Here is a 16,439-nt window from a genome sequence, read left to right on the forward strand (position 1 = left end):
AGAATGGCAATGATGGTTTATTTTTATAAATACTCAGCAGTGAATTACTGCAGATGAAATGTAGGCTGCTATTTTCAGCAGTGATTCAAGGAACACTAGACAGATCTCTTCTGCAAACATACTTCCCATCCGAACGCCTCACTGTATTTCCACCCTTTCCACTCCTTTGGATTTAGTGTTGACCTTTTTCTGTGTACACTCACCCCCTCCCCCGCAACATACTTTTTAAGAAAACTTCCTCTCACAATCATGATAAGGAATATCAAGATATGGAAAGGTTGGGGTGAAAGCATAGAAACTGCTGGAAATGGTTCATCTGGACAGACAACCTCATTCAGTCAGTTACACTCTCAGTGTGTCCTAAACCTCCTATGAACCCAGCTTCTACTCAGCTACATTTTAGAACAGAAAGAAGAAGGAAATGGTTAGAGATGTGGACCTCTTTTAAAAAACAAATACACAGGAGTTTTGAATCCTGAAAATATAAATAATGTGAAGGTCCTTTTCTTGCCTCTAGCTACAGAGTGTTGGGAGTGTGAAAAAACAAGAGTCTGGAATGGTGAGGTTGGTACCATGAAGGTGAGCGTCACCTGCATCATCATTTCCATAGAAACAGCTTTTCCAAGGCAGTTTTTGCACTTTGAAACTTCTTTCTGTCTTATATTCTGAATTCATAACGAAATATTTTATTTGGGAAATATTTTTATTTTCTTAGTCACAATGTATTTTGTGTTACAATGAATTTAAAAGAAAACCTACAGTTTTTTATTGGTTTCTTTGCTCTTTTTCCGCCCTGAGATAAAAAGCAATTATTCTTTCCTACTTCTACTCTTGGAGCAGTGAAACTTTGTTAAGACTGACTTCTTAAACTTTGTAATATAATTAAAGTAGTCATTTGATCATCCATTTTCTTTCTATTTGTTGTTGTTGTTGTTTTTGAGCCAGAGTCTCGCTCTGTTGCCCAGGCTGGAGTGCAATGGCCCAATCTCAGCTCACTGCAGCCTCTGCCTCCTAGGTTCAGGTGATTCTCCTGCCACAGCCTCCCAAGTAGCTGGGACTATAGGTATGCACAACCATGCCTAGCTAATTTTTTTAAAATTTTATTATTATTTTTTAATTATACTTTAAATTCTGGGATACATGTGCAGAGCATGCAGGTTTGTTACATAGGTATACATATGCCATCGTGGTTTGCTGTGCCCATCAACCCGTCATCTACATTAGGTATTTCTCCTAATGCTATCCCTGTCCTAGCTCCCCACCTCCTAACAGGCCCCGGTGTATGATATGCCCTTCCTTGTGTCCATGTGTTCTCATTGTTCAGCTTCCACTTATGAGTGAGAACATGCAGTGTTTGGTTTTCTGTTCCTGTGTTAGTTTGTTGAGAATGATGGTTTTTAACTTTATCCATGTCCTTGCAAAGGACATGAACACATCCTTTTTATGGCTGCATAGTATTCCATGGTGTATATGTGCCACATTTTCTTTATCCAGTCTTATCTCTCAGCATTTGGGTTCATTTCAAGTTGTTGCTATTGTGAACGGTGCTGCAACAAACATACATGTGCATGTGTCTTTGTAGTAGATTGATTTATAATGCTTTGGGTATATACGCAGTAATGGGATTTCTGGTTCTAGATTCTTGGGTTAAATGGTATTTCTGGTTCTAGATTCTTGAGGAATAGCCACACTGTCTTCCACAATGGTTGAACTAATTTACAATCCCACCAACACTATAAAAGTGTCCCTATCTCTCTACATCCTCTCCAGCATCTGTTGTCTCCTGAGTTTTAATGATAGCCATTCTAACTGGAGTGAGATGGTATCTCATTGTGGTTTTGATTTGCATTTCTAATGACCAGTGGAGATGAACTTTTTTCATGCTTATTGGTCACATAAATGTCTTCTTTTTTTTTTTGAGACAGAGTTTTCGCTGTTGTTACCCAGACTGGAGTGCAATGGCGCGATCTCGGCTCACCGCAACCTCCGCCTCCTGGGTTCAGGCAATTCTCCTGCCTCAGCCTCCCAAGTAGCTGGGATTACAGGCACGCGCCACCATGCCCAGCTAATTTTTTGTATTTTTAGTAGAGACGGGGTTTCACCATGTTGACCAGGATGGTCTTGATCTCTTGACCTCATGATTATGAGGTCTCCTTAGTCATCTCATGATCATCTGCCTCGGCCTCCCTTAGTGCTGGGATTACAGGCTTGAGCCACTGCACCCGGCCAAATGTCTCCTTTTGAGAAGTGTCTGTTCATATCCTCTGCCCACTTTTTGATGGGGTTGTTTGGTTTTTTCTTGTAAATTTGTTTAAGTTATTTGTAGATTCTGGATATTAGCCCTTTGTCAAATGGATAGATTGCAAAAATTTTCTCCCATTTTGTAGATTGCTTGTTCACTGTGATGATAGTTTCTTTTGCTGTACAGAAGCTCTTTAGTTTAATTAGATCCCATTTGTCCATTTTGGCTTTTGTTGCCATTGCTTTTAGTGTTTTAGTCATGAAGTCCTCGCCTATGCCTAGGTCTTGAATGGTATGGCCAAGGTTTTTATGGGTTTAGGTCTTAACGTTTAAATCTTTAATCCATCTTGAGTTAATGTTTATATAAGGTGTAAGGAAGAGGTCCAGTTTCAGTTTTCTGCATACGGCTAGCCAGTTTTCCCAGCACCATTTATTAGATAGAGAACCCTTCCTCATTGCTTGTTTTTGTCAGGTTTCTCAAAGATCAGATGGTTATAGATGTGTGGAGTTATTTCTGAGGCCTCTGTTCTGTTCCATTGGTCTATATATCTGTTTTTATACCAGTACCATGCTGTTTTGGTTACTGTAGCCTTGTAGTATAATTTGAAGTCAGGTAGCAGGATGCTTCCAGTTTTTTTCTTTTTGCTTAGGATTGTCTTCACTATATGGGCCCTTTTTCAGTTCCATATAAAATTTAAAGTCATTTTTTTCTAGTTCTGTGAAGAAAGTCAATGATAGCTTGATAGGGATAGCATTGAATCTATAAATTAATTTAGGCAGTATGGCCATTTTCATGTTATTGATTCTTCCTACCATGAGCATGGAATGTTTTTCCATTTGTTTGTGTCTTCTCTTATTTCCTTAAGCAGTGGTTTATAGTTACCTCCTTAAAGAGGTACTTTGCATCCCTTGTAAGTTATATACCTATGTATTTTATTCTCTTTGTAGCAGTTGTGAATGGGAGTTCACTCATGATTTGGCTCTCTATTATTGGTATATAGGAATGCTTGTGATCTTTGCACATTGATTTTATATCCTGAGACTTTGCTGAAGTTGCTTATCAGGAGATTTTGGGCTGACACAATGGGGTTTTCTAAATATACAATCATGTCATTTGCAAACAGACAATTTAATGTCCTTTCTTCCTATTTGAATACCCTTTCTTTCTTTCTTTCTCTTGCCTGATTGCCCTGGCCAGAACTTCCAATACTATGTTGAATAGGAGTGGTAAGAGAGGGCATCCTTGTTTTTTGCTAGTTTTCAAAGGGAATGCTTCCAGCTTTTGCCCATTCAACATGATACTGGCTGTGGGTTTGTCATAAATAGCTCTTATTATTTTGAGATACGTTCCATCAATACCTAGTTTAGAGTTTTTAGCATGAAGGGGTATTGAATTTTATCCAAGGCCTTTTCTGAACCTATTGAGATAATCATGTGGTTTTTGTCATTTGTTCTATTTTATGTGATGGATTATGTTTATTGATTTGTGTATGTTGAACCAGCTTAGGGACCCAGGGATGAAGCCAACTTGATAGTGGTGGATAAGCTTTTTGATGTGCTGCTGGATTCAGTTTGCCAGTATTTTACTGAGGATTTTTACATCAGTGTGCATCAGGGATATTGGCCTTTTTTGTTGTTGTGTCTCTGCCAGGTTTTGGTATCTGGATGTTGCTGGCCTCATAAAATGAGTTAGGGAGGATTCCGTCATTTTCTATTGTTTGGAATAGTTTCAGAAGGAATGATACCAGCTCCTCTTTGTATACCTCTGGTAGAATTTGGCTATGAATCCATCTGGTCCTGGACTTTTTTTTGGTTGGTAGGCTATTAATTACTGCCTCAATTTCAGAACTTGTTTTTGGTCTATTCAGGGATTTGACTTCTTCCTGGTTTAATCTTGGAAGGGTGTATGTGTCTAGGAATTTATCCATTTCTTCTAGATTTTCTAGTTTATTTGCATAGAGGTGTTTATAGTCTTTTCTGATGGTAGTTTGTATTTCTGTGGAATCAGTGGTGATATCCCCTTTATCATTTTTTATTATGTCTATTTGATTCTTCTTTCTCTTTTTCTTTATTAGTCTGGCCAGCGGTCTATTTTGTTTTTTTTGTTTTTGTTTTTGTTTTTTTTTTTTTTTTTAAAAAAAACAGCTCCTGGATTCATTGATTTTTATTTTATTTTTTTTTTTTTGAAGAGTTTTTTGGGTCTCTGTCTCCTTCAGTTCTGGTCTGATCTTAGTTATTTCTCGTCTTCTGCTAGCTTTTGAATTTGTGTGCTCTTGCTTCTCTAGTTCTTTTAATTGTGATGTTAGTGTGCCAACTGTAGATTTCTCCTGCTTTTTCCTGTGGGCATTTAATGCTGTCAGTTTCCCTCTAAATACTGCTTTAGCTATGTCCCCGAGATTTTGGTACATTGTATCTTTGTTCTAATTGGTTTCAAAGAACTTACTTATTTCCACAACAAATATGTTGTTCTTTACCCAGTAGTCATTGGGGAGCAGGTTGTTCAGTTTCCATGTAGTTGTGTAGTTTTGAGTGAATTTCTTAATTCTGAGTTCTAATTTGATTGCACTGTGGTCTGAGAGACTGTTATGATTTCAGTTCTTTTGCACGTGCCGAGGAGTGTTTTACTTCCAATTATGTGGTCAATTTTGGAATAAGTGCTATGTGGTGCTAAGAAGAATGTATATTCTGTTGATTTGTGGTGGAGAGTTCTGTAGATGTCTATTAGGTCTGCTTGGTCCAGAGCTGAGTTCAAATCTTGAATATCCTTGTTAATTTTCTGTCTCATTGATGTCTAATATTGACAGTGGTGTATTGAAGTCTCCCATTATTATTGTGTTGGAGTCTAAGTCTCTTTGTAGGTCTCTAAGAACTTGCTTTATGAATGCTCCTGTATGGGGAGCATATATATTTAGGATCATTAGCTCTTCTTGTTGTTGCATTGATCTCTTTACCATTATGTAATGTCCTTCTTTGTCTCTTCTGATCTTTGTTGGTTTAAAGTCTGTTTTATCAGAGACTAGAATTGCAACTCCTGCCTCTTTTTTTTTCTTTCCATTTGCTTGGTAAATATTCCTCCATCCCTTTATTTTGAGCCTATGTGTGTCTTGCACATGAGATGGGTCTCCTGAACATAGCACATCAATGATTCTTGACTCTTTATCGAATTTGCCAGTCTATAATTTTTGTATTTTTAGTAGAAATGGGGTTCACCATGTTGGCCAGGCTGGTCTCGAACTCTCGAACTCAGGTGATCTGCCTGCCTTGGCCTCTCAAAGTGCTGGGATTACAGGTGTAAGCCACCATGCCTGGTCACCCACAAACAAATTTCTATTAGTCAATACCAACAAATGATTTTTTTGAAGACATATGAAAAATGGGCTTATACTGTCAAATAAAATGGAGTCCCAGAGGGATATATGTGCAAAGGCAGGTTATGTTTCTTTTTTGATGCATATTAGTACAAAAGACGTAGAGAAACATTTATTATGGCAATTAATAATGACAGTACTGCACTTTATTTCTTCCAAAGACCTCACCAAAATAAAGTTGATTAAGAATTTCACTTGGCTCAGTAACTACATTTCCAGGATACTGGCTGGCTATCTGTTTTCCTCAAATATATATGTGTGTGTGTGTATATACACACACACACATACACACACACACACACACACATACACACACACACATATTCCACACTCCCTACTTTTTCCCTAAGTATAATATTGGAGAATCAGCATAGATTAATTTCTAAAGAATAATAGAGCTTTTGCTATAAGAGCTTGAAGGAAAGTATCAGTGGCCTTAGGACAAAGCAGCCCCCAAGTTCTTCCTTTAAGCAAAGCAAGAGCACAACAACCTACAGATATCCTCACAGAACATGCCTTCCACTAAGCTCCATCTCTCGTACCTGTTCTCATCTGGCATCCCATCAGCTCCCCTTCATCAAAATGGGTTTTGGATGGTGAAGTTGCTAAGATCACTGGAGGCTCTGTTGTCCAAGAGCCTAAGAACTTAACCTCCAGCTCTTCGTACCATGCCTCTGTCAGTGTAGGCATGTGAGCTAGATTTGAATCCAGAGAGATTTAGTTCAGGATTCAGAGTTTGAGTCATATGCAAATGTAATGACTGCTCTTATGCTTTAGCCAACTGGAGGTTTTTAACAGACACTAATATGAAATGCACAGTTTCTAGAAGTAATATAGTGTCTGTTCATTCTGAGGTCTGTTCATTAGCCTGTTCAATAAATCACTCCTACCTAGTGGAAAATAGATTTTTAACTCAGTGGACTTTCTTAAAACTGTGTTCTTTGTCTGAATTACCCCCAGTGGACTGTATAAGTCATGTCATATTGCACAGCACTAACTAATAAAAATATTTTTAGAGTCTGAGATATAGGTGAGAACATACTGAGCTTGTACTTTGATGGGTGTATGAGATGTGCTGGACATTGTCAGGACATAACACATACAAAATCTATTTTTTCCAATAACTGGTTGTTTGGAGAACTGACAAATGGCATTCAGGGGCCTCTCCTCTACTTCTTTTTATAGCAAGTGAGAAGGGATTGACACATTGAGTAGACCAGGTCTGTTCCATTTTCATTGCCAGGCTTTCTTTGGTCATAGGATTGAATCCAAAGGGTATCTTTACCTTTTAAGATCCCTTAGACCTTTCTCACTCTGTTCAATTTAACAATTATTGAGTACTTTGAATGTGCTAGACAGTATGCCAGATGCTTTTCATGCATTATCTCTTTTAATACAACAATTTAACAGGCCAGAGGCACTCATTTTACAAACACATAAATTAAGGCTTAGAGAATTTGAGAATCTTGCTCAAAGTTGGGACTTCACAGAAGTGTGGTGGCTTATGCCTGTAATCCCAGCACTTTGGGAGGCCGAGGCAAGTAGATCACTTGAGGTCAGGAGCTCAAGACCAGCCTGCCTAGCCAACATGGCAAAACCATGTATCTACCAAAAATACAAAATTTAGCCAGGAGTAGTGGCACACACCTGTAATTCCAGCTACTAGAAAGCTAAGGCACAAGAGGCTGAGACATGGCAGGCGGAGGCACAAATATTGCTTGAACTTGGGAGGCAGAGATTGTAGTGAGCAAAGATCATGTCAGTGCACTCCAGCCTGGGTGACAGAGTGAGAGTCTCTCAAAAAAAAAAAAAAAATTAAAAGAGAAAAAAGGAGTCAGGACTTCAGAGTCTTTTATCTACTATTGTCAGGCACTCTGTGAAGTGCTGAGAGTATACAAATGAGTATGACATAGACCCTTTCCTCAAGTAGCATATGGTTTAATAGAAGCAGAAGTATTAAAATGTAATTTCATTTAAATGAGGTAAGTACCATACAGAAATATGAGCAAAGAAGTTTTGGAAATGTACAGGAGGATCATTACTTGAACTTAGAGCTTATAGGAAGGCATCCTGGAGGAATGGATGTTCATGTTGAATCTTGCTGCTTTGCCTACAGTGAACTAACCTCTGGAGTTATATTAATAGATTGCCCTAGAGCTAAGAGTAAGGAACCCAAAGACCTTTGGGCCCAGAACATTTCTGGCAGAATTTACCAGTTCTGCTTCAGCCCTGCCCATTTGTGTATAGGTATTTTTAAGCTCTGACCTTTTGCACTGATAATGATATATCTAAGTTCACAAATAAACCCAAAAAAATGGATTTCTAGACCTGAAATATTATTAATTTAATCAGTTAAATATCTGATTTCTTGAAAAGTACCATTACTTTTATGGCTTAATTTTATTAATGTCACATTAAAATTTTCAAGTTATAAAGTAGCAGATGCTGGATTAATAGTTGTTAGATATATGATAGGTAAGTGAATTAATATCACATAACAAGGGTCAAAAATTTTTTTCTGTAAAAGGCCACATAGTAAATATTTTGGGCTTCATGGACATGTGGTCTATGTCAATTGTGTTATAGCGTGAAAGAAGCCATAGATGTTAAGGAAATGAATGAGCATCACTGTATTCCAATAAAGCATTACTTACAGAAAAGAAGGCTGCAGGTTGGATTTGGCCATGGACTGAAGCTTGCTAATCCACAACATAGAACAATCAAAACCTTATAAAAATTACAATGTTCTGGAGATAGGTGTATTCACTTCCTATAGAATATATGATTTGTAAATTTTGTGCTTAATTATGTGCAGGTAACATATCTCGGGAAGGAGCTTTTAAAGTATGTGTCTGAGGATATATCCATACTTCCAGAACCAAACTCAGTACCTCAGCAATATCAACCTTGTCTTCCAGGTACGTACAGACCAACACTCATTTCTTAGTTTTGGGATAAAAACAGCAAAACTTACTGGAAAAGCTCTCTCTTTTTTTTTCTTTTTTTTGATTGATGTGAAATTAACAATCATTATAATTAACTATTTCGAGGTTAGCAATTCAGTGGCATTTAATAAATTCACAATGTCATGCAACCACCTACATCTATATAATTCTAAAACACTTTTATCACCCCAAAAAGAAACCCTGTCCCCACTCAGCAGTTGTTCCCCATTCTGTACTTCTCCCAATTTCCAGAAAACAGCAGACTGCCTTCAAACTTTGTTTCATCTACAAAATTATTAAAAATATTGGATCAAATTACTTTCAGGATTTGTTTGTAGGTATATATAAAAATGTGAATGAATTTCATGTTTAGACTTGTGTTCAATCCCCAAGATATCTCATGTATATGCAAATATTCCAAAACTTGAAAAAATCCAAAATCCAAAATAATTCTGGTCCCAAGCATTGTGGATGAGGGATAGTCAACCTGTATTATATAGTAATTCTATGTTTAACTTTTTAAAGCACAGCAAAACTGTTTTCCACAGCAGCTGAATCATACGTTTCCACCAGTTTTTCTACATCTCTGCAACACTTGTTATTTTCTGTTTGTTTTATAGCACTGCATTTTTAACCTTAGTTAATTCTAGATAATTTAAAAAATGACCTTACCCCTCACAATTCCTTTCTCTGAATCTATGCTGTACTTACTTTGGATAGATTTTTAAGTGACATATAAAACCTAAAAAAAGGATAATTTTATTCTGTCTGAAGACATGATTTGGTTTTACATGTTTTCTAAAAATAGGCATTAAAATAAATCTTTGCTTATTAGAGTAAACTAATACACATTATCAAATGGAATAGCCTTTAGCCTGAGAAAATTAAAGAGGATGTAGTCTTCACCAATGAGCAGCAGATTTGGAAATGATCTGGGAAAAGGCAGCACACATTTCTGAACAATAGCCATAGCTATAGTTGTATTATCCTCCTTTGCTGCAGCATCTCCTCTTTTCTTCCTAGTGTCCCTGTCTTTTGCCATTTGGGGACAATACAAAAGAGAGGAGGTACAAAACAGAAAATGATGACACTGATAACCAGGGTCAAGAACCAAACAGGATTTCTATCACTAAGTCCCTACCCAGAGCCTCCCCGGGATTGTTCCTTTCTTATCACAAGCCCCAATAATTCAAACTGCATTCCTTTCCTAACTTTTGCACCCTAAATTCTAAGGATCCTTCTCTTGCGCAAAAACTGGCTTTATTAATAAGGTGCATTCTCCAGTTTTCTGAAGATAGCTTTAAAAGTGTTTTTCATCATTTTTGGGAAACAGACAACATTAATAACTGGTAACATTAAAACAGGTAACATTAATAACTGTGGGGAAGTTAAAGGGCTTAAGAAATTGAAAGGAGTTCTTGTAGTAGTTCATGGCCTTTGGTTCCTAACCTGACTACCTACTTAATCTACCTAATCAAATCATAGGGTAAGGCCCAGTAACTTGAATTTTAAAAGTGATTCTTACACAGCCAACCTGACTATAGACTTTGGTTGACTAATAGTATTTGATTTCTTCTGCAGATAATAATTTGACAGTCCTTGGTATTCACCCCTTTACTTCAACTCCTGAGGGTGGAATTGGAATTGCTAAAGTACTCTATCCTCTCTCTCTCTCCCTGCCCCATCTCTCTCTCTCTCTCTCTCTCTCTCACACACACACACACACACACACACACACACGTGAAGGAAAACCAAGCATATGCTTTCTTCTTCTGGTTTCTAACCTAAGAGTCAAAGCAGAGCAGTAGATTTTTCCTTCTATCATCAAGGTCATCTGCTCCTCAGATTTTCTAGTTCTAGACAGGCATTTCCAACCCTAGATAGGCATCTCCTTCCTCAGAGGGCACACAATCTCCCCGTTAAGTGAGCATGAAATCAGAAATGGGTTCTGAACTGCTACTTCGGCTGCCTGTAATATAAAGTTTCTTGTTATTTATTTATTTTCAGAAATCCTGATTTTTCTTTCCATTAGATATTTCAGATTTTTTTTATTATACTTTAAGTTCTGGAGTACATGTGCAGATCTTGCAGGATTGTTACATAGGTATACACATGCCATGGTAGTTTGCTGCCTCCATCCCCCCATCACCTACATTAGGTATTTCTCCTAATGTTATCCCTCCCCAATCTCCCCACTCCCTGCTATTCCTCCCCTAGTCCCTCACCCCAGAATAGACCCCAGTGTGTGATGTTCCCCTCCCTGTGTCCATGTATTCTCATTGTTCAACACCCACTTATGAGTGAGAACATGCGGTGTTTGGTTTTCTGTTCTTGTGTCAGTTTGCTGAGAATGATGGTTTCCAGATTCATCCATGTCCCTGCAAAGGACATGAACTCATCCTTTTTATGACTGCATAGTATTCCATGGTGTATATGTGCCACATTTTCTTTATCCAGTCTATCTTTGATGGGCATTTGAGTTGGTTCCAAGTCTTTGCTATTGTAAACAGTGCCACAGTGAACATATGTCTGCATGTGTCTTTATAATAGATCAATTTATAATCCTTTGGGTATATACCCAGTAATGGGATTGCTGGGTCAAATGGTATTTCCATTTCTAGATCCTTGAGGAATCGCCACAGAAAATTTTAATGCTACCATGCCATTGCACTCCAGCCTGGGCAACAAGAGCAAAACTCTGTCTCCAAAAGAAGAAAATTTTAATGTTAATTTAAGAACCATGGAGGTAGCAGTGTGCCAACCAGCTTCTTGCTACCTTGGTCTAGGCCTAAGAATCTAGAGTCAGGGCCCTGCTGGCATTCTGTAGGCTGCTGTTGGAGTTTTGTTTGAACCTCCTTGATTAGAATTCTTCTGTAGCTGGTTTTGTGATACCTGACAGAAACCCAAAGACCTGGCAAGTTAGAAAAATGCAAAACTCTCTAACCCTATTACAAGAAACGCATTCAGGAGAGAATCTTTCTCCCTCTTCTGCATATCAAAATATCATCATGGAAATCATGGCTCTGACACTGCAGAGACCAGAAAGTCTAAAAAAATAATAATAATTTTGTGGGGCTTTCATCAGTCTACCTCAGATCAAACATAATCTGTTCTCTAATGCTTTTTCATGATCATACTTTTTAGAATACGATTTTGGGGCAATAAGGGAAACTAGGAAGAGCTATTTTAATTTTATTTTTTTAAACCATCTAGCCTAAAATGTCAAGAAAGAGCTATTTATACTTCCCATAGGTAGGTTGATCATCATCCTAATTTGACCAGAGCAGTCCCCTAATTCAGCAAAATTACTATTGACATTTTGTTTCACTTTCAGAAGTTGCTTGTTTAGATGACCCAGTACAGGAACCAAGCAAATCAATGTTTGAGAAAACAAAATTTGAACAAGGTAAAAAAAAAAAAAGAAAAGAAAATGTTCAATTCCATTTACTTTTGTAAGTGTTTAGATTCTACATATTATGCAAATGGATAGTTAAATCTTATGCATATCACTCCATCTTATAAATAATTACTGGTTATGTCATCTTTATTTCCTGATAGACTGAGAAGATCTTTGAGTTCAGAGAACTTTTATGAACTCTTACTTCTTATATTCTTCAATGCCTGGCACACCATAGCTTTCCAATAGATGCTCATTGATAAATGAATGAATGAGTAAATGAAAGCATGAACATGATTCAATAGATAACTGTTTTCAAACTGGATTTACTTTGGTTGATTTTTTTTAATAGGACATACCTAGATCTTATAGGCTATAATGGAATTTGTGGTGAAGAATTCAACAAACAGTAGATAAGATTTTGGTTAGTTAATACTGTCTGCTTTATCTGAACTTACTGTTTCTTTTCATTTTTTTTAGACAGGGTCTTGCTCTGTCACACAGGCTGGAGTGTGGTGGCATAATCTTGGCTCAATGCAGCCTCAATCTCCCAGGTTCAAGTGATCCTCCTGCCTCAGCCTCCTAAGTAGTTGGGACTGAAGGCATGCGCCACCATGCCCAGCTAGGTGGTTTTTTGTTTTTTTGGGGTTTTTTTGGTATTTTTTATAGAGATGGGAGCTTCACCATGTTGCCCAGGCTGGTCTCAAACTCCTGAACTCAAGTGATCTGCCCACCGCAGCCTCCCAAAGTGCTGGGATTACAGGCATGCACCACCATGTCCAGCCCTGAAATTACTGTTTCTAATTGTGAGATATGAGTACTGGCCTTTCACATTTTCTCAGCCAGAAATTTAAAAGCAAATTCTCCATCTCATGCTTCCTATCCCTATTTATGAGAAATCATAAATAATTCTATTTAAATTTGTTAATCAATACTTCCTAAACTTATTGAATCAGACACTATCTATTCACATTCAACAGAACAAATAGCAGAAGCCTCAATATCCAATCTGTTTACGTATCATTTTGTACGCATGGTATCAAAAAAATCCTGAATCATGAAGATAAATGATAAAAATTTTTAATCTTGCCATCTTACAACTTTCTTCAGTGAATCAGAGATGATGGAAGAGCTTTATTCTGAATTCTATACAAAAACTAATTGGTAACTTAAGTCAATGCATTGATGTACCAGAGTGTTAAACTGTGGTATATTAACACATTTGAGGATATATATTCTTCTTACTGATTAAAGATTTTAAACATAAAAATACAAGCCTTTAAAAATGAAAGTCTGTCGATGAAATCTTAATGAAACCTCTGAACCATCCATGATCTCTGTAAGTCTTTTTAAGTTTTAAAATGGACTGAGTCCGTGGGACATTTTCCCTTGAAATGTCATAACTTCCTCCCAAGCCTCTCTACTTTTTGCCTCGTTGGCTATATTTCCTCTTCTGTGTTATTGAGGAAATCTTCACTGATATTTCAATATAAACTGGAAAGGGAAAAATAAGCATTTCCAAACTTCTGCATTATTTGTTATCACTAGGGATGTATTGACATATTTTTCATAAAGTTATTTCTTTTTTAATTCTGTTAAGATAGATCACATTTCATTATTTACCAGGAAAACCAATTTTATATATTTATATTCCCTGTCACCATAGTACCAAGACACTCAAAACACATTAAGCTAAATGTATTCATTTAAGCAAAAGAATAAAAGTATCCCCTGAAGTCTTTTATTTCCCAAGCCATCATTATAATAATTTACTAATTATATTTTCTTTCATAGGGACCCAAGATCATTTGTTCATTTGAAAATAGTTCATGCTTTTTCAGAAAAAAATTAGGCTCTTTTTTGTTCCTAATAAAATAGTCCATTTGATAAAACAGTCCTACTGATAATCTGTTGTAAATAAATGACTTTAATGACAAGAGTTTTCTTCATTTCAGTGCTGTTACTATGGTTCGTTTCTCTGTAAAAGTATACATAACAGAGCACAAACATCCACAGGTGCTTCTGTTTTATGTGGTTAAGAGCTTTTTAAACCTTGAACACCCAAAGATGGGAACCTGATAACAGTGTATAGGGTGTTTATTTCAGCTCTTATTTACAACTCTGGATTCTTTTTTATTTTTTTAATCATAATTTTTTTCACTCTGGTATCGTGATTAACACTCTTTTAACCTAACTCATAAAGTAGATAATATCTACCAATAAACTGATAATAGAACTTATATTTTATTTATTTAAAGTAGGTATAATAAACTGCATAGATATTGTGCTTTTATTTTATTTATTTATTTTTTTTTTTTGAGACAAGTCTCACTCTGCCTCCCAGGCTGGAGTGCAATGGCGCGGTCTCAGCTCACTACAACCTCTGCCTCCCAGGTTCAAGTGATTCTCTTGCTTCAGCCTCACTAGTAGCTGGGATTACAGATGCCCACCACCACGCCCATCTAATTTTTGTATTTTTTAGTAGGTTTCACCATGTTGGTCAGGCTGGGTTCGAACTCCTGACTTCATGATCCACCCGCCTCAGCCTCCCAAAGTGCTGGAATTACAGGCATGAGCCACCGCGCCTGGCCTAATTTTTATATTTTTAGTAAAGATGGGGTTTCACCATGTTGTCCAGGCTGGTCTCGAACTCCTGACATCAGGTGATCCATGCACCTCGGCCTCTCAAAGTGCTGGGATTACAGGCGTGAGCTATTGTGGCTGGTCTGTGCTTTTTAAGAAAAGAAAAAGCAAACAATAGTACCTGTGCTTTTGTATAGAAATATATAGACATGGAGCAAAGACCTGTTCAACTTCAAAAAAGGAAGAAGCTAGGGAGGTTCTTTACCACTAACTTTGCTGAATGTTGTTTTCCTGAAATGATTCAAATAATTTCGATGTTCATATAATATATAATATATCTTACATAATAAAATAACCTAGAAATTTTATTAAAAATTCAAACTGAGAACAAAACTTTGAAATCAATTTGCTGTAATATTACATTTACTTAAAAAGAACTTTTAGGTTTAGGGGTAAATTTGCAGGTTTGTTATATATGTAAACTAATAACTCAGGTATTTGGTGTACAGATTATTCCATCAACCAGATACTGTATACTTACATTTACTTAAATAGGGATTACCCTATTTGGCTCAGTTGGGGATTGCCCTAGTTGGCTCAGTTTTCTGTATTTGTGTGTTTTTTGTTTTGTTGGTTTTCCACTCAGACATATAAAGTATTTTCTTGTAGATCTCAACAAAGAAAATTTGAAGCTAGAAATAGTGGTTAGCCAAAAGTGCAAGATCCTGCTAAAGTGCATAATATAGGGCAGTACTGGCTGGAATGAAATGGGAAGAGAATGCTATGGTGGAAGGAGTTTAGGGAGACCTAGTGCAGTACAGGAGAAGGAGCAGAAGAGATTGAGATGATGAGAACAAGTGTATTGTAAGGATGATCTTTCTTTTTCTTCCGTTCTTATCACTATGGAAAGGAAACTGTTCTGTAAGAAACTATTGGTAGTCTTCACATTATGCTTTGTGATCTGACATGCATGTTCTCAGAGCTTCATTTCTATGGGTTTACCCTGGAAGTGCCGCCTTCTGTTACTGAGGAGCCAGCCACTTGTAGTTTCCTAAAGTCCTATGATTATAGGAAATTGAGAAGTATATGTATGCTGACAGCAAACTTAAGTGGAGTTAGGGATGAGATTTTGACTGCCATGCCTGTAGAATACGAAACCAGCTGGAATATAAACTATAGGAGTCTTATGGCTGTACTAGCCAGTCATGGCTAACTAACCTGTTGAGAAAAATATAAATCAAAACCATGATGCACTATTGACTTTAGTAATAAAGTCAACCCTGCTTACAAAAAAAAAAAAAAAAGGAATAGGTGGGCCTAAAATAGCCCTATTCTGTTAATTCGTTATAGCCTTTTAGGGAGAGAGACCAGGTTTATCTCCAAGCAAAACTAGTTTAGAATACAAAGTATTATTGACTGACACCTTACACTTTTACTGAAAGCTTTCTTTCACATTATGTGGTGTTTTCTCATTTGACAAAGATCAGTGACGGGAATGATAAGGCAAAAGGAAGAAGAGGTTTAACATTAGCATTTTTTAATTGAAAACTCCACTTCCAGAAGTTACTAAGCTAACAAATGTACACATAAAGGCACTGTTTTCCAAACAACTTTGTTATATCATCTCAAGCCTCCCAAGTTCAAGCCACTTTATTTTAGCATATCATTTGAGAAGATGGGCACGTTGCTGCCTCTTGAGCCACTGCCAACTATTCTATATGGTGATCTTCTCTATATAAACAATATAGTGATGGTTTCTTATTACAAATAAGATGAAGCTCACCTTATTTGAAATGTGTCTGGCCCTCCCTTTACAGCAAGCACTTTTATTTAGGCCTGTGATTTTTAATTTTTTTTAAGAGATGGAATCTCACTTTCTCACCCAGGCTAGAGTGCAGTGGCAGG

General features: G+C 37.0%; 1 protein-coding gene across 9 annotated transcripts in view; it reads left to right on the forward strand.

Moving 5' to 3' along the window:
- Nucleotides 1–16,439, forward strand: part of ANKRD31 (ankyrin repeat domain 31) — a 211,792-nt gene that overhangs the window by 174,464 nt on the left and 20,889 nt on the right. For 8 of the 9 annotated variants that reach the window (XM_078365333.1, XM_078365334.1, XM_035291395.3 and 5 more), the window contains 2 exons: nt 8,425–8,527; nt 11,889–11,960. In XM_078365333.1, the coding sequence (XP_078221459.1) occupies nt 8,425–8,527; nt 11,889–11,960 (175 nt within the window). The remainder of the gene's footprint in view (nt 1–8,424; nt 8,528–11,888; nt 11,961–16,439) is intronic. The other variant, XM_008991931.5, reaches the window with a different exon arrangement.

Source organism: Callithrix jacchus, chromosome 2, assembly GCF_049354715.1.
Source record: "Callithrix jacchus isolate 240 chromosome 2, calJac240_pri, whole genome shotgun sequence".
Classification (NCBI taxonomy): Eukaryota; Metazoa; Chordata; class Mammalia; order Primates; family Cebidae; genus Callithrix; species Callithrix jacchus.